Source organism: Typopeltis vanoorti, chromosome 6 (assembly GCF_054136105.1).
Source record: "Typopeltis vanoorti isolate ZY-2024b chromosome 6, IOZ_Tvanoo_1.0, whole genome shotgun sequence".
Taxonomy (NCBI): domain Eukaryota; kingdom Metazoa; phylum Arthropoda; class Arachnida; order Uropygi; family Thelyphonidae; genus Typopeltis; species Typopeltis vanoorti.
The window spans coordinates 102600853-102625405 of NC_143554.1; the positions used below are offsets into that span (position 1 = coordinate 102600853).

A 24553-nucleotide genomic window follows, 5' to 3' on the forward strand; every position below is an offset into this window, starting at 1 on the left:
AATTTGTGTTTTTTTTTCTGCATTAAATCCCTTTTTTGTGGGGAGGTTTAAAATCGTAAATGTGTTTTTGTGTTTTAAAAGCTGCTTTCAAGAAAGATTTCGGGTCTCGAATATCAATAAGTCGATGCGATTTATTCAGGAAATAGTATTATCCCACCCCCCATACACTCTGCCTCTCTTTATAAAAAATCTGTTTGATTTTGAAACAAACTTCGAAATTATATTCACTAAAAAAAAAGTCAATATTAACAACTGCGGGTTGTTTTATATGATTTTAAAAGCAAAGCGCTATTTAAGCAATCCATTTTTATCCTATTCGAAAGATAAAATGACTATCTTTCTGCGACATACACACACAAAAAAAAAAAAAAAAAACATGACACAAAATAAATCCGAACAAACAACGCGATTTTCTGACAACAGCTTTCTTTCAGTGCCAGAAGGTTTCCACATCATAACACTCTCTCTCTCTCTCTCTCTCTCTCTCTATTATTATTTTTTTTTCAGCCTAAACCTAGTTTGTTTATTCTTTCCTGCTAAGCTAATATGAATGTTAAACCCGATGCATTTTAAACTTTCACTGTACATTTAGGTTGACAATCAACAACGTTATTTTAATCATCCTGCATTTATTATTATTATTATTATTATTCCACGTTTAATGAATATGTCAAGGATCTCATTCTATATTGCAGGTTAGCATATTTTAAATATTTCGAAACCTCGAACATGATGTCATCAGTAGAAAATAAGTATGAACCTTTGTATGAAAGTATGAAAAGTACCAGCAAGCTATGGTTTCGAATCTCATTGTGGGGTATAGATTCTCGGAAGATCTCGAAACAAGTTTAAAGTAGCCGAGGTAGCAAAGTCATATATTCATTGTTTCCTTTACCTGTTGATCATCAAAAAATACTTCCTTTTTAAGCAAAACAATGACTATTACTGGGTTTGATACTTTACTGGGCCTACATAACTCTTCGGAAGACGCGCGCACTGTGATAGGATACGAGAAGAGAATTCATAAGGGCTTTTAGCTAATAATAAGTTAGCAGGAGGTGACAGAATATTTTCTCTCGGGATTTTTATGAACCAGCTGGCGAACGCACATAATTCACAGACATAACATACTGGTTTCATGGAATTAGTTGACTGTACATACCTAGTCGGCTAACCACTCATTTTATCGATAGCTGACTAGATTATGCGAGTGCACGAACTCTGTGTTTTTCTCGCCCGCCTATTTGGCTATTTTTTTTTTTTTATCGAATCCACTTGTATACGTTTCTCGATGGAAAATACTGCCGTCGTTTTTGTAAAATAATGGTTGAATTTCTATGCCTACTACAGAAATCTATTTACTGTGTGCATCATTCTGTTAGGGTTCATGTGATCACCTGGGTAATTCAGCAAGGCAACTGATTAGTGAAATATCTCACTTAAATGATAAAGATAAGATAATATAAATATTATATACTATATAATAGATTGTATAAATGATATTAAAAAATATATACAATGGAAAGATTTGAGAAATGCTTTCATCGCTTAATCAATGTGTCAGTGCCGATTCGCTTAGATTATATATTTCTCGTTATTAGAACGGAGAATAAATATAATTACTGGACACTTATTCTAAATGTCACGATATTATTCTAGTTTGTTTTCATTTATTTCGAATGTATATTATTTTTCTACAGGCAGCTTTCCAAACTCATTGAATATGATATATTTAAAAGTATATGCCACGTTACTAGTGTTAAAAATATTTTAAATTATTTAAAATATGGAAAATATGTTAATTATATCATGAGTAAAATATAAGCTAAATTAATATAACATAGATAAATAAGAAATAACATAAATTATGTTGTTGTTGTTTTATTTATTTTGAAACCGGTAAATATATGTTCTTGCCTTTTATTAAATGGAACAAAACTGGGTTAAAATGTCTGCATGTATTTAATGTGTAAAAAAAAATTACCACTTTCTATATCTCTAATCAAGAAACGTGTTTAAAGTAATTCGGTAATTTTAAACGAGAATTTTCTTTACATTGATCTTCCGTTGTATTTATCTGTGCAATTCTCTAAGAATTGCACAGACTCACAATTGCTAACAACATCGACTCACAATTGCCAGAGGCTTGTACACATTAATGATCGATGGGGATTTCAAAGATATCTTTCCATAATTATAAATCGAATGAATATGAACAATGAAATCAAACAGCATCTAAGATCCGAGATCAAAGAATTGTTTGGAGAGATTTCTACTATTTTATTTTGGCGTTTTATGCCGGGTTCGAAATGCAGACAAAACACCACGCAGCAGCTTCTGTGTTTGGAGAACTTGTAAGACACCCTCTCAGCATTCATCAGCGGATCAATCTCGCTGCTTGCTGTACCACTTATCTCTATATTCTTTTCTAAAGAAAATACCTCTTTTCTCCCGGGGTTTTCATACATCGGTAAAATTTTGCATTTCAAGTCCATCAGTGTCTATAGACCACCATAAGCTGCTTTATCAGCCTTCACTCTTGACTTCCTGCTTCGCACTTGGCCCGTGCATTCTACATATCACATATCATCTCTCTCTCTCTCTCTCTCTCTCTCTCTATCCACGAAACGCTGCATCATTTTCATATAGTAAGCTTTTTTGCGTAGTCACTCCCTGTTTTCAGTCCATCAACATGAGGTAATGCATGCATCCATATACATTCTAAACGACCAAGGTACTCAATCATAAGCCGTCCGTCTGCCTGCTTGTGCACGTGCTGCGTTCCTAGATCTCCTTTGTAGACAACACGCAGCTCTCCGCAGCCGCTGTTGTTGTGTCCTCTCATCTTCCAATGTCATTTCTCTCGCTCTCGTATTTTATTTCAGTAAATCTCTGCAAATGCGATCCATATAGGAAGCGGAGGTACTTGGTTTCCAAAAGTATTTTGAATTAAACAATTATAGACACGCGTATTTTTTTTCTTTTCAAGTATTAAAAGTACGTTCATTTTCTCGGAGAGAAACTTCGACTAATTAATCATAACTTTCCCACCTATCTTTCCTGGACTCACTTAGTAAGCGCAAATCGTACAATAACTGATTATATATGCCTTATTCTAATTGAACTTTAATAACAGGATATCCTGTGCTGAACTTATTTCGCAATACACACACAGACACACACACACACACACGCCGTCCATACTTCAATTTTTCACCCGATGAGACCTGTCATTAGCATTGCGCATATATTAATTTCAAATGATAGCAGTCATCGCTCACGCCATTCCCATAGGATTCCTTTCTGTATGCATACATACACAGCACTCACCCACTGCATTAACATAGAGGTTTTCAACCTTTTATTAGCCAAGGGCAGGTAAAGTTAGGAAAAGTTTTATTAAAGACCGAACATTTAGCAGATTCATCAAACGAATTCTTAGAACGTAAGAATTTTGATTCAGCTTTATTTATTGGTTTTCATTCCTCGATGTTCCACAATCAAAAGTCCAACTTATTAAAATTTCAGCAAGAAACTTATTAAAATCTACACATTTCTGATGTGTGTGAGTGTGATTAAAGCCATTACAAAGTTGTGAAGGCATTTTTCAGCTATAAACATATTCTTCATTCAACAGTGTCTTCAGTTTTGTTTTTATTCAATGTTTTATTTTAATAATTTATGTATTCAATTAGATAATATCGCTTTCCTAATATAATTGCATTATAAACGAAAAATATAAGAACTAGCAGATAATTTTGGAAGACAAAATGCCTAGTAATAAATCAGTTCATAAAATTTCATGTTCGCGCGGTTAGCAGAGTGGCTATGCGCTTTGCCACCATAGTCATGGAAGACGAATGTCGTGGGTTCGATTCCCGTCGCTGCCGTGAAGAAATGAGGATCTTTCATCAAATGATGTCTAATAATTTATGAGTAAGTATCAAAATAACTGGGAAATTTTTTCTTTGTTAAAAATTCAGAAACAGATTAATATTAAGGTATTTCACTTAACCTCGCCGTCTTAATGTATTAGCGAGAGTGGCCATGTTGAAGCCAAGTAACTTTGCTTCATAGAAAAGTAATAAACATCGAACCATAGGAGAGGGGAGGAATGGTTGCTCCAGGTGGAAAACTGGAATTGTCCTATAAAATATTAATTTGTAACTAAAGAAGAAAATTAACGTTATTTCTGCTACGTGAAAATCAAAATAATTTAGGAAGAGATGGCATTGTGATAGATAAGGAGTTTTCTGAAAAAAAATATCACGAATTGCTTCGTATTACATCACATTTTTAAGGAGCATTCTATACACAAATCATTATAAACCTGTAGCACATTGGCACCGTGGAAGACTAAGGGCAAAATAATCCATAAGAGTCATATCCGACCTCCAATAAGCAAGACGCTGGTCTTACACTGGGAGATAAAAACGATCTGTACCTAAAAGCATTCACAAGCATCCATGTCACAGAGGAATTCGAACCCACGTCTTGCAGGTTGGAGAGCGTAGGTCCTATCTTATCTGCTAACTAGATCAGCGTACGTAGAAGTCAATGATGTATTTTCGCCAATCGTTCGCATTTATTTTTGTAAAAGGCGAAAATAAGTTCTTCCGGAGTATTTTAAGTAGGAAACTTTATGCCAATCGCAGTAAAAACAAAATAAGCTCTATATCGTTATTATGGGATATAACGATCAGTAATGGAACTACGTTCTGTTGAAAATTAGCTTTTGTGGGGAATTATTGAATCGCGTACTGCTATTCTAGTATTATTCAAATCCTTCTGCAATCCAAACAGTTCTGGAAATCAAATTTACGCTTTCTTACCCAAATATGTGTCATCCTTTGCACTTGTTGCCTTCTTAAATTAAACCTGAATCATTTTTCAACTTGATGATCATTTTATTCAGGGTTCCCGAACTTATGTCACATCATAAAAAAAAAAAAACCTTGAAATTGATCTTCTAAAAATTATGATAAATTAAAATTGGTTACAAAAACTGTCATAAACAAATGACAGATATAAAAAAAAGTTAATGCATCTTACTAAATTACGAAAGGCAGAGTAGGCTCTATATCCCATTATAACGATGTCATCATTTTCCAGAATGTCAGCAACGGATTTTCTTCACCATTTCTTTTCTCTTTCCTTTGTTCTTTTTTTTTTTTGAATAAATAATGGATTAAGTTCCTTAAAGTTGAACAAGAAGCTTGCAGATTGAAAGAATCGGTGTTTAATCACCAGCCATCAACCAAGGGAAAACTTTCGATTCATATTCTAATGTATATAACACATATTAGAACTGGAAAGTACCTAAGATAAATTTTACAAATTATCAATTGTGTGTGAAAGATAAAAATAATTCCAGGCTGAATTGAAAGATTAAATTTTATATAACTGAACGTTGTGTTTATTCTTTACCAGACAAGATTAAGGCACAAATCAAGAAAAGGAGACGTAACGCAGATAAAAGATAAGAATAATGTCTCACTGTCCTGTAATGCAACGGATGAGAATGACAGTAGAGTAGACAGAAATGAGCTGACCTGTGAAGAAGCATCACTCCCCTCCAGATCCCTTAGAGACCATCTCTTTGATATGGATTGTCTCCGAGGACTTTACTGTCAAGTCGGACAACAGTGTTCCATCCCGACCAAACCATTCCCTGAAGCTTACCGAAGACTCTAACGATTTATTAGCTGAATGCTTTTAGTCTGAACACTGTGCTCCCACAAAATTAATCTTGCATTCTAACTGGACACATCAAAAGTTGAAAGTGCTGGGATATGAAACGAGAGAGTCGTCGTGTTTACAATTAATTTTCTTTAATTTGTTTCGTCAACACTCTGTGTGTAGAATAGTGCGATTTCACAGATCAAGAACTCGTTCCTGTCTGTTGTGCTGCTTATTATTCTCATCGGATACAAAGGGCAATAGCATTTGACTCTCCGGCTTCTGTGAATAAGGGACCATTACTTTTTTTTTTGATCTGATTCCACATGGAGAAGGTTGATAGAACAGCTTTGTTTCGAATTCTACTAATTTCGTTAATGTTTATCGTAGACTTCATCAGGAGAGAAAGGAGTAAATGATGTGACTAAGTTTGGAGATAAACCAATAATGGTAACGTTAGTACCTAAATAGTTGACAAAAAGACTCGAATATGTTAAGTGTACGTAAAGATACATGAAAGTAGTAAAGTTCTCAATAAAATGTTCTATCAACCTTCTCCTGTTATCAATGCCGGATTAAAGAAAAAAGTAATATGAACAATAGAATTGTCAAAATTCTCAATCTATCTTTCCTTATTGTTATTTGCATTCGTTTCAAATTTTATATTCTGATATCAATTAATTATTGAAAAACTGAATCAACTCTTACGGTTTAAGATCATCTGGCTCAGAACTGTGAAAAAAATCTTATTTTTAATGCAGGTATTGGAAAATAAAATAGATCCTTCCTACTTTCTCTCATTTGCGATAAGCACTACTCATCGAAACTCCGCTAAGAGAATCAAGTAATCGTAAAACCTTGCTGTCATTGCAAAGAAAGCCAAACCACATCTTTCAATATCCGACAACACTTAGGCTGCAAAAATATAAGCCAACTTGCAACAAGTGAGAATACTATACGAGAGAGTGATCAATCCAACTGTTCAACGGACTTACTAATTGACTGTCTTCCGTTTGGTATGTGGTTCCAAAATTGATGACGGATTGGATTCAGTTGAAAGGATTCGTTTAGAACTGACATATGGACAATTAAGGCCTTGAGTTATTGTGCGTTTAGTTGCCTCGTGTGTGTTGTTCAGATCGTACGGGGAAATGCGTTCTCAACTATAGCGCCTCCTGGAAACTCATGTCACCATTGTGGAAGGTCACATGAATCACTCATCAGACTAATTACCCATCTCGGACCTCACTAGTAGATCAGTGTTTTGAAAGAGAATCACACTAGTTCTCAAATGAATGCGAATGATGTGTATATATATATCTATGTTTATCTATCTATCTATATGTTTGTGAGAAGAGAAACCAGTTTTTCCTACCAAAACAAAAAAAAAAAAAAGTTCAATTTTGGTTTGCAACGACCTCCATAGCGTAATCAGTAGCGACAAAGCCATTGGAAAGACTCTGGGAATCCACGCGAGGATTTTTAAGGGCTTTTCAACAGAAAGTAAGGTTGTTAGTCTCATAAGGAAGCTGGTAGAATTTTTCCTCTTTGTCTTTTTTCTCCCTGCTGCAAAATAGATTAACCGGTGGAAGAACATGCGCAATCAACAGACATAATATATGCGTCATGTTTTTTTTTTTTTTTTTGTTGTTGTTTGTTTGCAAACCTTTATGAAATATCATTGATAATATTCATTTGGCTGTTGCCTAGGTTACCTGAACATCATATTTTAGTTGCAAAGGGAAAACGCTATGTTTATCTATACAAAACTAATACCTTTTTGAGTAATTGCAAGGCGAATGATATCATCAGTAAATGTACCTTTTCATCATGAATAAAGATATAGGAGTCATAAGATGACAGTGAACAGTATTCTCGTTCCCTCGTTTTTTTTTTATTTATCCTTCTATCAATGTCTTCACACATGTATGTCTGAGTAGAGCAAGGAATTTAATTTTTTTTTGTAGCTTAAAAGTTGTACAACAGCTCATTAGCGCCAAACAAAAATGTATTTAATAAACTCCCTGTCAGTAACGACTTCGTTTCTTTAATGTGAAAAAAAAAAAAAAAAGGAAAGGAAAGATGCTACGAAAGTAGCCAGAATAATGAAGTGCACAAGAAAATAACCTTTGCCTTTTTTTTTTTTTTTTTTTTTTTAATTTTAACTCCTGCTACCAGTTCGGAACGACTAGTATGCATTGTAGGCGAAGTAAGAATAGTTTTTTCTTTATGCGCGCTTTCTAAATGCTCTAAACTAAACAGAATAAACAAGCAGGAAAAGAAACGCAGTACGTTGTTGTTGTTCATCGTGACAGTACAAAAGACAAAAACAGATGAACACTTTAATTAAATAAATTGCTTTAGTTTATATATTTTTTATTCAATGTCCAAATATATTCCGGTTTAGTCCTTTCATTGCAGAAAGCAATTTTTTTTTCGTCTCTTTTCAGTTCTCGATTTCCAAATATTTTACTGAAGGGATTTTACTTTTTTTTTTCTGATCTCACTAGATTGATCTCAATATATCAATACCAAGTCCTGCGATGTTGCACTAAACTAAAAAAACAAACTGAACTGTGAAAATCCTCTATTACGCTCGATTTTTCAAAAATTGTACAGACGGCTTTATAGTAATCAGTCTGTGCATGTTATTCGTGCACAGACATTCTGTAAGTCATTCCAAGATGAAAATTATTAGACAGGGGGTTGCTTCACTTTTCTGCACAGTTAATCAGAATATTCCGAATATTCCTGTTTCGGTATCCTTGTCAGTAAGAAGCAGTAGCTTACAAAACGAACTACCGAAACAGGTAAGTTTAATGGGGAATTATAGTGGTTTAAGTAGCCAAGAACTATGAAGACATACAAACTCGTCCAGCTACTAAAACGGTACGGTGCCTTACTTTCCGCCAAAAGGAATTTTGATCTTCAGCATATTACAGTTCAACCTACTACTACCTAATAATAATAATAAATAAAAATAAAAAGCTAACCATGAGATTTATAAGTGATGTTACTGAAACGGAAAAAGTAAGCCATATCGGGTTTTCACGAACATGATTTGTAAGTAATGGCGCTTGTGAACTGGATTCGTTATAAACTTAGTTATACGACAATATAAGTTGGTGCCTCTTTTTACAGCAAGTACCATACTTCATTATAGAGCAAAAACAACAATGGCAACAAAGTAATGTAACTTTATGGAGGGAGAGAGAGAGAGAGAGAGAGAGAGATGAAAGGACTTGCACTGACGTCGTTTAATGTTTTCAGGAGGAATTCCAATTGAAGCAACTCTCCACCAAGATGGCGCCATTGAGATCGAAACGCCTTGGAGACAAGGAGTAGTTTGGGAACCTGCACCTCATTATGTATTACAGGAGATGTTACCAGTACAGGCAGGCATGTTTCCTCTTCCCGTAAAGCAGACTACGTACCAAGGAGTAGAACCCACAACTGTTGTAGAGTGGCATTATGGTGTTAAATATAGTCGCAAGGAAAGGAGTCGAGTGGAAAGAAGTATATCGGCCGTGGAGCGAGTTTTGGTGGTAAGTATCCGTATAACCTTATGATTTGATCTGCTAAATTATATAAGAATTGTTTTTAGCGCCAATATTTACATATTTACGTTTATTTCATTTTTAAAAATTACAAAAAGATTATTTCTTTTTGTGTCATTGCAGCTAACTTACCTAATAATTTAATGTTGGCTTTCATAAAATATTAAATAATCAGTAATTTATTAAAAAAAATTCATAATAAGTGTATAAAATGTATAAGGATTCATCACGAAAACATTAAAAGTTATTAAATATACTATGATTTAAACAGTCAATGCATAATTTAGCTAAAATCAGTTTGGAAAATATCATGCTTCTTTACCAATTTACAGTGAAATTTACTCTCATCCTAAGCGTAATATTAATTGTCCATTTTGACAGGAGGGATTATAAAATCTGTTTAAAAAATAAACAAAAATAAAAATAAAATATTAAAAAAATTTGCAATAGCATAGTATCCAGATTTGAAACCCAAAAGCTAGAAAATAATAGAAATAGGAGTTGTTATAAATCCATCCTTATTTGATAGTCCATTTAAAAGCTTAGAAAGTTTCGAAAAATAGACCAGAGAGCTTATGAGAATACAATTCTCGGCATCGGAGTTGCCTTTACTTGTGCTACTTAAAAGACACGAGCTCTGCCTAGTAATTTTCAATAATTACCTAAAACGTAGATTTTAATCGAATGCTTACTACGATCTGCTTTACTTTTGACAAGACCTTTCAATTTTAATAATAAATATGAATTAAATTGTGATTACACAAACAAAGGTCGGTCTTTTTTTTTAATTTAATTAATTTTTGTCTATTCTGAAAATAGATGAATTCAATCGAACGAGTGAATTTTGAAATATTCACAATATTAATAAATATCTGTGTGCCATGAAAGAACAATGCGAAAGAAAATCATTGGTTTAAAAAGAAATCCAATCTAAATGTGAATATATTTGAAGCCGAATTCAAAATTCACTTCGTTTGATTCGATTCGTGTATTTGCAGAATAGACAAAAAATTAATTAAATTTAAAAAAAAACATCCTTTGTTTATATAATTTCAATTTAAGAGGCATAATTCCTAATAGTAAAAAGCATTTTCCAAACACTATTACCACTTTTTTTCTTTTTTTTTTCACATTTGACATCTCATTAGTTGCTGCATGATCCCATTCTTCAGTTTGGGTAGTGAAGGTTCTCTGCTTGAAGAAGAAGAAGTAGTAATAAGCTTGCATGTACTTTCTACCCAGAATGAGTAGAACAATCACAAACATCTTTGCTCATAGCGGTATTCGAACCTATTAGTTGGAAAATGGGTGAGCTATCCATTCAGCCAACCAAGCCAGTCTTTGATGATTATCGAAACAAGACTCTACTATTTCATGCTGAATAAACCCTAGGTTATTGAGTTCTTGATTTATATTTCGTCCTAATATCGATATCGCTAGTCTCATAGTTAAGTCTACAGCAAATACTTTTAAGTTTTCAGTGGTTCCTCTCCAGTTTATATGGGCTAAACTTATAAATCTTTCTTGTCGTTGAGTGCCGTTTTCTAACCGGAATTCTTCCATTATTGCCTCCCATTTTTAGATCTGAAAACTTCTAGATACAAAAAAAAAAAAAAAAAAATCACATTGTTATAAAGATTATCTGCAAATACTAGATAGATCTATGTTGTCAGGGATAAGACGTACAGCTCCAAGAAAAACAAAGGCTGATTGTTAAATTTGCTCCCAACAGTCATGCAGTCGCAGGAGATACCAACAAGCTAGCTTTTCTGGAAGCGATGCACCAGTTTACGTGTACTGGTTTAGTTTGATTTGATGGCTGAAGCAAAGACTATGAGACTAAAATGCATTAAGTTTTAACTGCATATGTTTTCTGAGCGGTTTTGCTGTTTGGCCAAGAGAAAAACGCTATCAATTCTGGTGGCTCATAAGGTTCCTGCGTCCTGGAGGGAATTTTAACCTCGGTCTTTTCAACCGAATGGGGGGGAATTTTCGTCGTCACTCGCCATTGCTAAGGAGGTACCTCATTAATATTAACAATAATTAACATTAACAACATTTACCATAAAAATCTTAACGCTAACAATAATTAACATTAACAAGTAATTCTGCACTGTCGTTAACGTTTTTTTTTTTTACCCCACCTTTCGAAAGTAAGGTTACATATACTGTTTCGTCTGGTGTGCTGATCCAAGTAGTTTTCCACCTATTTAATTATTAGCAGGGAATCCTAAACCGATATTTTCCCCATTGAACTGATAAAGTGCTTTGAAAGTCCTTCCCTATATCAGCACGAGACTGATGCCATGCTCCCGAGTCTGTAACAAAGTTATCTGAGCAATAATTAGAAAAGGCAAATTTTCGGAAATCAAGCTACGATGCCTATTTTCTTTTTCGGCAAATCGAAGTTAGACTTTTTTTTTTTTTATAATGACTCAAACACACACAGGGCATCACAAGACCGATAACACAACGGTGTCGCGTGTAGACAAGTGTAACAGAAGAAAGAATGAATTTGTTAACTATTAACAAGTTTATTATTCTGTGAATAAACCAGCTAAAGTTTTGGGGGAAAGAAGAGCAGAAGATTCTAAATATGTTGGCAGAAGTGTATTTTTGCTGAAGTTTCAGGTTTAAGAGCCGTGGGTGACCAAACCTGATATTTATTTTTTTCTCTCTTTTTCTCACTGTTCCAAAACAAGCTATAATATAATATATTATTTGTATAAAAGCGTCGAGAGCGGTGGCCAACTTGTGCGACTAACAGATATTTCAGTAAACAAACATAATTTTTAATTAAAAGAAATCCTCTTAAAAAATAAGAAGATTAAACTTCTCGCTGTTTCCAGATGTTTAGGGCAATGATTTAATCTCGGTGTTTTCTGAAAGCATTTTGACTTCTAAACATTTTCCTTAGGTGAATGACGTGCAATATCTAACCATGGAATACGACTGGGTTGCAGCGAGGGAAATTCTCTACAACAGTTCCCGACGACCTTTCCTCGTTGTCCAATACGACAGCTTCAGCAGACCTATCCAGTGGCTTCCAACAGAGACTCGCCTTCCGCTCAATGTCATGTACGATCGTCTTGGAAGATTGTCGGGCTGGCAGCAGGGCCCACTAGCGGAAATCTTTAATTACGACAGAATGGGTCACCTAGCAGAGATTAAATATCCAGATAACTCCGCCCTTCGCTTCAGCTATGATGGAAAAACTGTGGTAAGTTCGACCGCTGAGTATTATTTTTAGTTTGATCTATCCTTACTGTTGACAGGGTTGTCGATAATGCCGCGCATGCGTTATTGACATCACAGAAAATGGGCTTGCACGGTGTGTATCCAGTGTTGCGAATCTTACCATACATAATGAATTCGCTAAAGACTTTTAAAACTTTTTTAAAATGTAATTTAAAATGGGTAGATGAGCTTTGACTATACTTAACCTCATGGAGACTTGTGAGTCTCTATGACGATGATCATGTCTCCAATAATAATATACTGGATAGGAAATATATAATTACAATAATATTTTATTCTTATTATTAAGGATTCTCTGTGTTTGTATGTGGGAGGGGGGGGGGGAACTGCCAGGTTCCAAAGTAAAGTATATAAATTATAAATAAATTTAAAAAGAACACTAATAAATAGTATTAAGTAAGAAAAATAAAATCATGCTTAAAATATAATAATAAGAATTAACTTAAAATTTTGATTAAGAGATATACTTGCTGTATCAAGACTGCGAGTAATTGTTTTATTTTATTTTATATTTTGTTTTGTTTTTGTTTAACTAAGATACAAAACATACAAATATGCTTATCAAATATAAAAACCGACCTCGAACACATTTAATAACAATTCGTGGAACTGTTATCGCTGCCACTCTTGATACACTTTAGTATCTGGAGGAAGACCGAAAATAATAATAATAACATATCGCTATTCTTTCCAGATATATCTTGTATAAAAAAAAAATGTCTTGTTTAATTCTTTATTATGAAAAAAAATGTACCGATGAACCTGTCACCAAATTTTATGAGTGTTGTTTGATTGAGAACTTAAATTATGTTTAAATCCAATTTCGATAATTTAGTGAAGATGTATGTATTAGAATCAGCATATTTTATATAATAAATTAACACATGTATATCACTATTTCTGAAGTGTAGCGTTCAAAACCGCGAAATATTTTAAATACTTATGAAGATCTAAATGCAAAGAATCGGTATCGCGGTAGATTAGGCCAAATGTATATACTGTATTACAAATAATTACACTTTAGCTTAATTTATCGTATCGGTCATGCTTTAGCAGATCAATCAAAGAGGACAAAAGGATCTTTTATTTGCTTTTATTTTTGTATTTACAACTAAGACTATGAAACCAGTAAGTGTACGTCTGTTAACTAAGTGCGCGTTTCTTCGACCGATTTGTCTCTTTGGCAGAATAAAAAAAAAAAAAAGAAAAAAGTTTTCGGAGATGGAGGAAATAGCAAGAGTGGATGATAGCTTGTCTAGATTTTCAAAAATACTAACAAATTACTTAAAACAAACACTGTGGTAATTCCCTCAAAAAATATAAGTCGATAAATAAAAATAAAATAAATTAAGCTGAAATAATTTCAATTTCAGTAATTCTACGCAGTAATACATACTACTACTTCTATTACAAACATAACTTGAACCTTGATAGCAAATCAATGGGCTACAACTGTAGCCAGTTAATTCTTATATTCATAAACTGGCAGGCCTGAAATAAAGATCTCCCCCCACACACACCCTTCGCCTTTACAGATTATAGAAACAGAAAATAAGAAAATTTCAAGTTTAATAAGCGCTAGCACAGGTATAGTCGAGTATTCATGGAATCTCCAGAAATGAACTACTTTCTCACAAAACTTACGCCATAAATTCTCAATATGGCTCCAGTAACTGTATGGTCAGTGATTATATGTGCACGCAGTGGCTGTTTGGACGAATTACCTTTCGGTGTCCAGTGTTGATTTATATGCAGACCAATGTTAACACATCAACACACATTTCACTAATGCACTGCCACAAAATGAACAAGCATCAGTAATTGTTTCTAGCGACTCTGACGTCCTCTTGCAGTTGTAAAGAAGATTTACGAGTTATTCTCAGAGTTACAAGTAAATGGATATGCTCCGCCTGGTAGATTCGTTAGAGAATTATTCGCCTGGAAGAAAGTAATACTCTATCATCGCCAGTCATGCATACAACGCAAGCACGAGTCTTCGAGATAAAGTAGTAACTTTCCCTCTTCTTTGTCCTCTCTGTTCGTCCTTTCACCTTTTTTTTTCTTTCTTCTTTTTTTTTAAGTGATAAGTGACAATCATTTAAGTACGTTAAAGCCATCAATATACATGTCTCTTTCTGCCACGTACGGCATTGTACAAGTATTTTATTCATGGTAGCTTGACGCAGCGTTTTGAAGTGCTTTGGGGGTCTCAATGTTCGGACCCACAATTTTGTAAGCCATTTACAGAAGACTGGCTGACTTATACTTTATCTTTAGAATCATTGAAATTTACTACAATATTTTAATAATGACAAACATGCGGTTTAAGCGTCAAATTTGAATTTATTACTTTGAAATATGCAATTAAATTCTGCCACTAGGTTTTTACTACAACTGTAAATCATAACGAAGGAATGAGTTTTCAACTTATATTGGCTGTCTGAAAGACTCTACGTTGCATGAAAAACCGTCCGCTGTGTTCAATTAAGCATCATCTAATGCAGCTGACTGTATTAGATAATGTAAATATATAAGTCACAGGTGTATATCCAACATTCGGTGCTAAGCTTTCTAACACCTTCGAGGACATCTGAAGAAAAAAAATTTTTTTCAGTTAATAGGAAAACCAGAATGCAGTGCTTTTTATTAATCCTATGCTTACAATTGAACCAATCAGAATTCAGAATTCTAGTATAATTTATAAGCCATTTACAACTTACTTTCTTCTTCCGTTATTTTAATTATTTAAATCTATTATTATTTAAAGAAGCAATAGTTATATATATATATATATATATATATATATATATATATATATATATATATATATATATATATATATATATATATATAGTCTTTTAAATTAGAAAATATGAAGCGTCGGTGTAATATTATTATCTGCGCTTTTTTTTTCACAATTACCATGTCAATAGTTGTATCTATTCAGTAAAATAAAATAATGCATTCTTTCAAGTATGATAATTACGTAAAAACAAAACCATCTATCTATATTTCTGATGCCTAGTCTGTGTAACATGCGTTGCTAAATCATATCCAATTTTTTTTCCTTAAATGTACTACATAGCATATTTTCCAATTATTATTTATCGGATGCGAAATTTCATAATAGAATTGCATATATATCTTTGTAATCCGACTTAAGTTCTCAAGAGGCGTCTGTTCTTTGCTTCGTAAAAATAAATATTTAAAGACAAATTCATTGCGAGTAACTAAAATGCGAAATTGGAGTGAGAACTTTGCTGTTTACTCTGCTTCTGATCTCATGTGAGTCGTAAACCAAACTGTGTTCAGTGCAGTGCTTATGAATAGACTACTGTATACTAAGAAAAGTGCGGTGAATGTTTCTTATAAATATTTTTTTAAAAAAAAATACCATAATAATTTCAAATATCTTAAATTTACAGGAATAATTAAACTGTTTTAAATTTAAAATTATATATAATTATTAAATATTATAAAAAGTATCATCATCATCATCTTCCTTATACCCTCTTTTACCTTGCGGTGTCGAGGGTCCATTGATCATCGGACCTCACTCCGTTTACAGGATAAGGTGGTCAGCCTTATGCCCCGGTGTATCATATGGCCTGTAGTGTTGGGTTCTCAAGGCCAGTTTGCCTGCTTTGCGGGATGAAAAACCCCAGAATAAACTGGGGAAAAAACCCTGCTGTCCACGCCCAAGACTGGCTAGCTTGGCTATGGCTGAGGAAAATCCTTCAGCTCCTCACGTCACCGACGGGAATCGAACCTAGGACATTCCTTCCCCAGGCATATGGTTGCGAAGCGCATAGCCACTAGGCTAACCGCGCGGACTATAAAAAGTATTATATGAAAAAAAAAGTAGGCTTTTACTCTACAAAGGAAGTTAAATGGCTTTCTTTGAGACCTAACGTTTGAAAATTAATTGGTGACTAGTCGTCGAGGGATGAGAGTACAATGTTGCACTCATCTGCTCACTTAGCAACAAGAATACTGCAGACAGCTGCCACCATCTTGTGGTAATAATCCAAACCAGTATTATTATGTGTTCTAAAGTCGATTCTTCTGAGACTCAAAGTTAAAAACCAGTTTCTTGTGGAATGGAGAAAGATCTTACCTGTTCCAAAGGTCTCTAAATCGGGAACTGGTTGAAAAAAATGCCAAGAAAAAGTTTTCCTAGTCGGTGAACAGAATCAAACATATAAGATCTCCTGCTGCTGTTTAGCCATGAAGGCTAAATATGTATTATATATTAAATAATTTCAAATCGTTATAATATAAAACAACTCTAAAATAATACATTCCGCTAAATATTATGTGCAGGAGGAAAAAAAAGGGCATACTACTGCTGCTACGACACTGCTGCCATCAACACACAACGCCATCCACCACCCATGAATAGTGTTTTGTGTCTGTAAATTGCGCCTGTCCTGTTGACCGATTTGCCTGTATGTGATATGAAAAACCTGAGTTTCCCGGACGAAAAAAAAACCTTGCTACCTTCGTATAAGATCGACTAACTCACCTTCAATTGAAAAAGCACATAGGATGTTATATGATGCAAAGAATGATTGCCTATGGATGCTAAAAAACTTAAATACGATGGTGTTGCTATCACAACAGCAAAACCAGAAGAGGAGCGATGTTAGTTTTAGCTACTTCATGCTACCAGTGCAGTGCGGGGTCGCAAACTGGCGGCCCGTGGACCGGATACGGCCCGCGAAGGCTTCGTATCCAGCCCGCGACTTTAATGATTTCTTTTCTAAAAATCAATGTTTCTAACATTTTGCGGGGATTAAAACAGAAAAAAAATTCAAACTTCTAAATGTTTGATGACAGCTTTAAACAAAAGTAAAACTTATTACTACAATTCTTTGTGCCTTTCTATCATCAAATGTTGGCAACACTGAATGGAAGTTACTTGTCATGCAGCCATTTTAAGCCACGTGATACAGTGTCAATAAGTTACAGGTTACCATTGTAATATGATAGTGTGTTAATAAAAAGTTACCTCAATAATTATATTTTTTTTATCATAAAATGTCTGAATTTAAAGTTAAAAAAATAAAAATAGATCAAGAAGGCAGAACTTTTCAAGAAAAATGGGAGAAGGCATATTTCTTTCTGGAGTAAAAAATATTCCTACAGGTTCTGATATGTAGACAAAGTGTCTCCGTGGTGAAAGAATATAACTTAAAATGCCATTATGAATCAAACCATAAGAATTGTGATAAACATACAGACAAGATGCGTGATGACAAACTTAAAGATTTAAAAAATGAACTGAAGTTTCAACAGAGGATATTTTCGAATGTTATCACAACAAGTGATGCTGCTGTTAAATGCAGTTACGTCATAAGTGAAAAAATTCTCCGGGTTTCGAAACCTTTTACTGATGGAGAATTTATTAAAAATTGTATTTTAAATGCAGTCGAAATCATATTTCCGGAAAAAAGCAAGCATTTCAAAGAAATACAGTTGCGGAGCGTGTTGAAGATATAACAGAGAACTTCCAAGATATATTGCCTGAAAAAATAAACAGTTTTGTAGCGTTTTCCATTGCAGTTGACGAATGTACAGACATTATTAATACTTCCCAGTTAGCAATATTTATTCATGGCGTTGATGACGATATGAATGTGACTGAAGAACTATTGATTATAGTGCCCATGTCAGGAACAACGACAGGAAATGACTTATATTTGTGTATTGAGAAAAGATTCTTGGAAAAATGCGAGTAGTTAAAATGTTACATTTAGTTTTGCTTTAAAATTATTAAACTTCTCTATTTATTCAGAGGTATACAATTTTATTTTCTAAATTAAATTATAGGGAGACTTTAACTTGATGATGCTCTCTCTACTCATGTCATTTCATTAGAAGATATTTCAATGTGTCCTTTATTTGTATTTCCATTATTAATTAAAATTAACGCAGTAGTAATATGATTATTATATCAAATAGTTTGTCGATATATAAACTTTATTTCGTTACAGGAGAATAGAAATTACGAGGTCTCATGGTCTCGTAGTGTCATGTAGTGACCAACTTTACCAGCACATCCCGATCTGTAAATCGTATTTGTTTGCTTGGAGAGGAAGACATATTTTTGAAAATTCCTTCCCTCTATGGTTACGCAAAGAATCCCATATTGATCTTATATTATCATGCTTTCTATAAATCATAAACTCGTAAACTGAGCCCATACTTCTTAAGAGGGCTTTAAAAAATAACGAAAATTAATAGTGTAGTTTTATATTTTAATATTTTGTTTATATGAAATAATAATATAGGAGTATGAAATATTTCCCATTGCTCACAATTATTCTTTGTACTGTTTCAGCCTAGTAAAGTAGTACTGCCAAGTGGTCGCAGGTTCTTGGCCCATTACGATCAAAACGGAGGTTTGAAATCCGTGGTTACTCCTAAAGCAACGAGACATTCTTTCCTCTTGTTGATCTCCATTGGTTTCTACAAGTTTCTTTACAATCCTCCTGGAAACAGTGGTCCATACGTTGTGCACTTCAACGACTTCAAATTACCGGTGATGGAAATATTTCCAGGAGACCAGGGAAGGATTCTCTACCGATATACCAATCAGTCTTTACTTAGTGGAGTGGTATTTGGTGGAGGAAAAATCGAAATTAATTATACCACTTCGGGGTTCGTGGCGTCAGAATCACGCAGCGAGAAAGATCTCGTAATACGAAATGAATTCCATTACGATGGCTCTCTTTTGACCACTTGGAAATTGAGTTTTTACAGCAGTGCTCACCTGACCAGTGCTATGCTTCATTACCAGTACGATAGATTACTTAGGATGAAGACAATGAGTCTCAGACTAGGGAATCTGCATCTCACCCCTCTAGAATTCACTCATAATCAAAAAACTGGTCGAAGGGAACAAATAGCAGACTTTACTCTCTCAGAAAAATCCCAAAATGAAACAGTTCTATCAGACAGTACAGCCTCTTTCTCCAAACAGTTCGATGCATTACATCGACTGCGACAATCTTCACTTTCGGTAGTGGAAAAGGAGGTCTTCACTATGGACATTGAATACAACAGTCGCAACTCCGTCACGCAGTGCAAAATCCAAATGACACAATTAGGAAAGTCCAAACTACGGGTCCAGAATTTTTCTTATGACGAAGATGGCCAATTAGTGGAAATGATCGGTAGGGATAACTGGAAGTTTACGTATGACAAGAACGGCAATTTGGTGACTCTCCAGTATATGGGCAACAAGATAGACATTCTGCACGACATTGGAGATCGTATTATCAGTTTTGGTGAGACTCCTTACGTGGTGGATGGCCGTGGATATGTAATTCAGAGAGGGGAGGAGAGTTTTGTCTATAACACCAAAGGAGAACTAATAAAGGCTACCAGGAACGGCCGGTACGAAGTTCAGTACTTTTACGACACCAAGAGTAGACTAGCAGTTCGTAGGGATAACTTTGGTAACGTCACTCAATTTTTCTACGCCAATATTGCTGCTCCTAATCTGTTGACCCACATCTACAACAACAACGACGGAAGAGTCACAACGTTCCTTTATGATGATAGAAACTTTCTGATGTACATTGTCCTCAACAAGGACACTTACTATGTGGCAACCGATCACAACGGAACTCCCCTGGTAGTGTTTGATAAGAAAGGCGAAGTGATCAAAGAGATTGTTAGAGGACCGTACGGCCATGTTCTTTTCGATTCTAGCCCCACGTTTTATTTACCTGTAGACTTCCATGGAGGGATAGTCGATCCACTAACAGGCATGATTCACTTCAATGAGATGTTATACGATACGCTAGCTGGTCAGTGGTTAACACCCAACTGGGGCGATATTTTGTATCAAGTTGATAATCCACAGAACGTCCACCTCTATCGGTTCAATGATAATGATCCTATCAACTCCCATAAAAGGCAGAGCAACAAACTAGGTAAGAATATATTCAAGTGTACTGTGTGAAATATTCAATGAACTTTTCAGTTTACAATTAACCGTTCAATTAAATATTTCATTAATAGGAAAAAAGCAACATCTCGATAATATATATTTTTAATTTCACTTCATATATGTTCTATACTAACAAATCACTTTATGCTCAAATTCGACTACATTTACAATTTACAAATCTTCGTAATCATCAAGAACACTCAAGCCTGGTTGGTTTCTGAGCTCTAACTACTCATTATATATATACATACACACCTCCAAAACAGAAAACATTTACGAAAGCAGGGTTATGCGCCCCCCCCCCACACACACACACCAAAGGAGACCACTGTGTAGGTCATACATATAATCAGGAGAAGACGACAGAAATGGAGTCAAAAGCGCAAAAAAAGAGGATTAATTCTTCATTGGAGAAAAAGCATACTATTCTGTAAATGATGTTTTCCTGTATAAATGAGAAGAGTTAAAATTTGAAGGTGCCTATCTATGTACATGCTACTGTAGAAGAAAAACAGAAGTTTCTTCGATGAGTACTGCTCAAATAAATCTGAAAATGTTGCACTGATATTGTCACATTCATGATTTGATTCCCTAAGATATTTTAGATGGCAGGAATGTTCTACGACATGTCTGTCATCCAAAATGATATCAATATGACCAGTTCATACGGTGTTGAATTCAAAGCATTAGATAAATAAATTCCCATTTATTGGGAAATTATGTAATTTCCCATCCAAGTAAACAGAACGTCATTATAGGATTCGAAATGACTGATTGGTGATTGAGTGGGCATATTACATCCTATCGACAACTTGCAAATTGAACTAAGTTCAATTCAACAGTTTAGTTTCGATTAAAAGTGGTTTAACAAGTTACTGGATAACAGTCCTAATAATGTGCACAGAGTATAGCAGCATACTGCATGAGAGGTTAATGATATTTCATAGTATGAAAATAATACGAAATGAGAATTACCCAACGTGTGGTGATTAAATTTGAATGGTCAATCCAATCAGAATTACCACAACTGATATTTCAAATTAATTAGCTGATCGATACCGTAGATTACCTTTTTACTTTCCGGATAACATTAATCAAACTTCCAAACGCTCTCTGCCAGCAAAAGTCATAAGATATTATTGATTTCATCCAAAGGCTTGCAAAAACTTTCATAATGGAAAATTAATATCTTGTTGGCCTTAAGGCTTGGACTTTAATTATAAACTGTAACTTGTCATTAACATAAGTGGCGAGCAGATTGGTCTCCATTTCTACAGATAAAACAGCAGGTTATTCAGATTTTTTGAACTGTTTGTGTCTTTCAATTCTTTTACATCCTGCAGTAGTTCAGTTAGCTAGTGATTAAGGTCATCAATATCGTTGTCCAGAAATTGTTTGCATTTTTACGATATAGGAAGACATGCTAAAGTGCTTTTGCGATCTCTCTCCACCTGACAAAGTGGTTTCTCGAGAGGGAGACTAATTATATATACCAAAAGGAGAGGGAACAATTAAACAGAACAACAAAAAAAATCTTGTATTAAAAAACCATACAAATACAAAAATGTTTAAAGAGTTTTCAATACAATTAAAATAATATAATCGCTTCCTTCATTTTTACAAGTACTATAACACATCTTCGAGGGAATACACCAAGTTAAATAGCTGATAATATGGTAACATTCCAAAAGATGAAACAGCATGCACTAATGTTAGCTGATAAGTTTATATTATTGCCACCTTTAATATGAGGAACTCAATATTTCTGAAGTATAGGCTTCTCTAGGAGACCTTCAGCACGTATTTTTATGGACATGTCAGAACACACACACATACACACACACTTGAATAGTAACCGTCTCTTTGGGGAAGTCTAGCATATCTATTTATAGTTTGTGCTGGTGATTTCCACTTTGAATTTTTATGACAAGCTTACGCACGAAAGGCGGTGAACTTATATCGCATTACTGCCAATAATAGAATTAGAATTAGACAATCATTTACCACCTAAAGACATGCGCAGATATCCGTGCCACAGTGGAAATATGTGTGGGATGTGAAAGCACAGCCTTTGGTTAAAAAACGCGAAGGGTTAAGAAGCGATACCAGCTCGCCCAACCATATGGTGGCAACCATATACCATGGAGATACCTCAATAGTTTGACTAAGAAGTATCTCCTACAGTTAAATTTTATCTAAATGTGCATAACTCAATAACTATGGATGTATTCGTTGATTTTAATCGACTATGAAGAAAATGAAGGCTGAACCATAAAACATCGTGCTAAAAATACGCGATGGTCTATAGATCGTCTTTAATCGAATGAAATATGGAACATCAAACGAAAGCGCTTAACCTTTTAGCAACAAGTTCATAGATAATAAATGCTACCGGAAATGTATATACAGGAAGTGTCAAAGTAAACTAATTATACACGAGAATGAATTACATTTATTAATGACTAAAAATAGGCATACATCCAACTAACCCAAAATAGTCAGCTTCTACTGAAGTCTTATTATTAAGACGATGGTAATTCCTTTTCATTTACCAGTTGCCATTATATGTACTTCAGTGATCAAATTATGGTGCGATTTTTGTCTCAAATCTCTAAATTTCGATAGCCGTACATGCTATAGATCGTTAGCTATGGATAACTATTCTCAATATTAGCAAAAACGTTTAAATATGTTCGCGAATTTAGTACACAAGATAATTTCTGTCTATCTATGGCAGTTCTTATTTCTAATTCTTTGCATCTATTTAAAATGACAAGACTGAATATCATAACCCCGCTGGAAACTTGCCACGTCTGCAGAAGAAAGACCTTAAAAATCTGATTCTGTCATTGAAATCACAACTTTTTCAAGTCTTTTTCCCGCTTGATTTCAGAGTTGGAGTTAGTCTATGGTGCCAGCATGTGAGTTTTTTTTTTCCACAGCGGCAATTCAGCAAATTCGGTTGCAGAACACACGCTACATTCAAATTAATATTGACTATGATTAGGATACATTGCCTGTTTATGGCACGCCGTGGGAAATAACTCAAACTTGGATGAGAGCTGGAAACTGTCTTCCCACAATTTTCTAAACATTAGAGCTAAAAAGTATCCGACTGTCTTGGGGAAATGAAAACGTGTTACATGATTAATTATTTTTAGAAATAAATAGGAAACAATTATGGAATATAGTTTGCCTACCAACTTGAGTTGGATATCTTAATCTGAATATGTGAATTCCATAAAAGTAATGAGCACAATCATTATTGTGCTCATTACTTTTATGGAAAACTCAGTCATTATTTAAGAAAAGCTATTATATTGCTTTAGTACGAGTATAATGCCCTTGCTTGTCAATCGTTGTTCTTCATCGATCTGAAAGCGTTTGCGCGTCAAATAACTCGCCATTTTGGTTTTCTGCTGCTCGATTCTTTAAGTCACGGTCTCTGAAAGTTGAATAAGAACTGAAAATCGAATTCCTAGAAGGAAATTCCTTTAACTCTGGAAAGAGTGGTTTCGAGGAGGTATGTCTGAACTTTAAGTCAAGTCTGGGATCTCCCTCTTAGTTACTTTTTTTTTGAGAATGGTCATCTCTTGTTCTACATGCAATCTCAAGTTGGTGAGAATGAGTATCTCTACTTGAAAAAAGTCCTTGACAGATAAATGTTAATGTTCGGCATGCAGACTTTCTTCTCATATTCTTCTACCTTTTGTTCAACATTACCATATTGGCTCCCAAAATGCTTGTATAAAAAGTGTGCGTATCCTAATACTACAATTCGATCATGGTATCTTCGGCTGCAAATCTCCAAATAACCTCTAAATTTCACTTGAGTTTTTTGCAACGAAATTTTTCGATTTCACATATCAAATCGAAAACCAAGTTTGACATCTTAAATTTGTTCAGTTTAAACCTATGTACACAACAAACGAATTGATAGAACAGCCTGAACTAAGAAGCATCCGTTTCGTTATTCGTTCAGCAAGGAAAACTACAAATTAATGTTTTTATTTAATTTAAAATGCAATCATTTTAATTTACAACAAATTTAATTTAATTTAGACTGCATTTAATTTGCACAGTCAGTACGTTGACTGTG

General features: G+C 34.3%; 1 protein-coding gene across 1 annotated transcript in view; it reads left to right on the forward strand.

The window, feature by feature from the left end:
• LOC150105764 (teneurin-a-like) overlaps positions 1–24553 on the forward strand; it is a 400598-nt gene that overhangs the window by 374418 nt on the left and 1627 nt on the right. Inside the window, exons 23-25 of the mRNA XM_090394550.1 lie at positions 8950–9224; positions 12154–12456; positions 18838–20437. Coding sequence (XP_090250676.1) covers positions 8950–9224; positions 12154–12456; positions 18838–20437 — 2178 coding nt within the window. The remainder of the gene's footprint in view (positions 1–8949; positions 9225–12153; positions 12457–18837; positions 20438–24553) is intronic.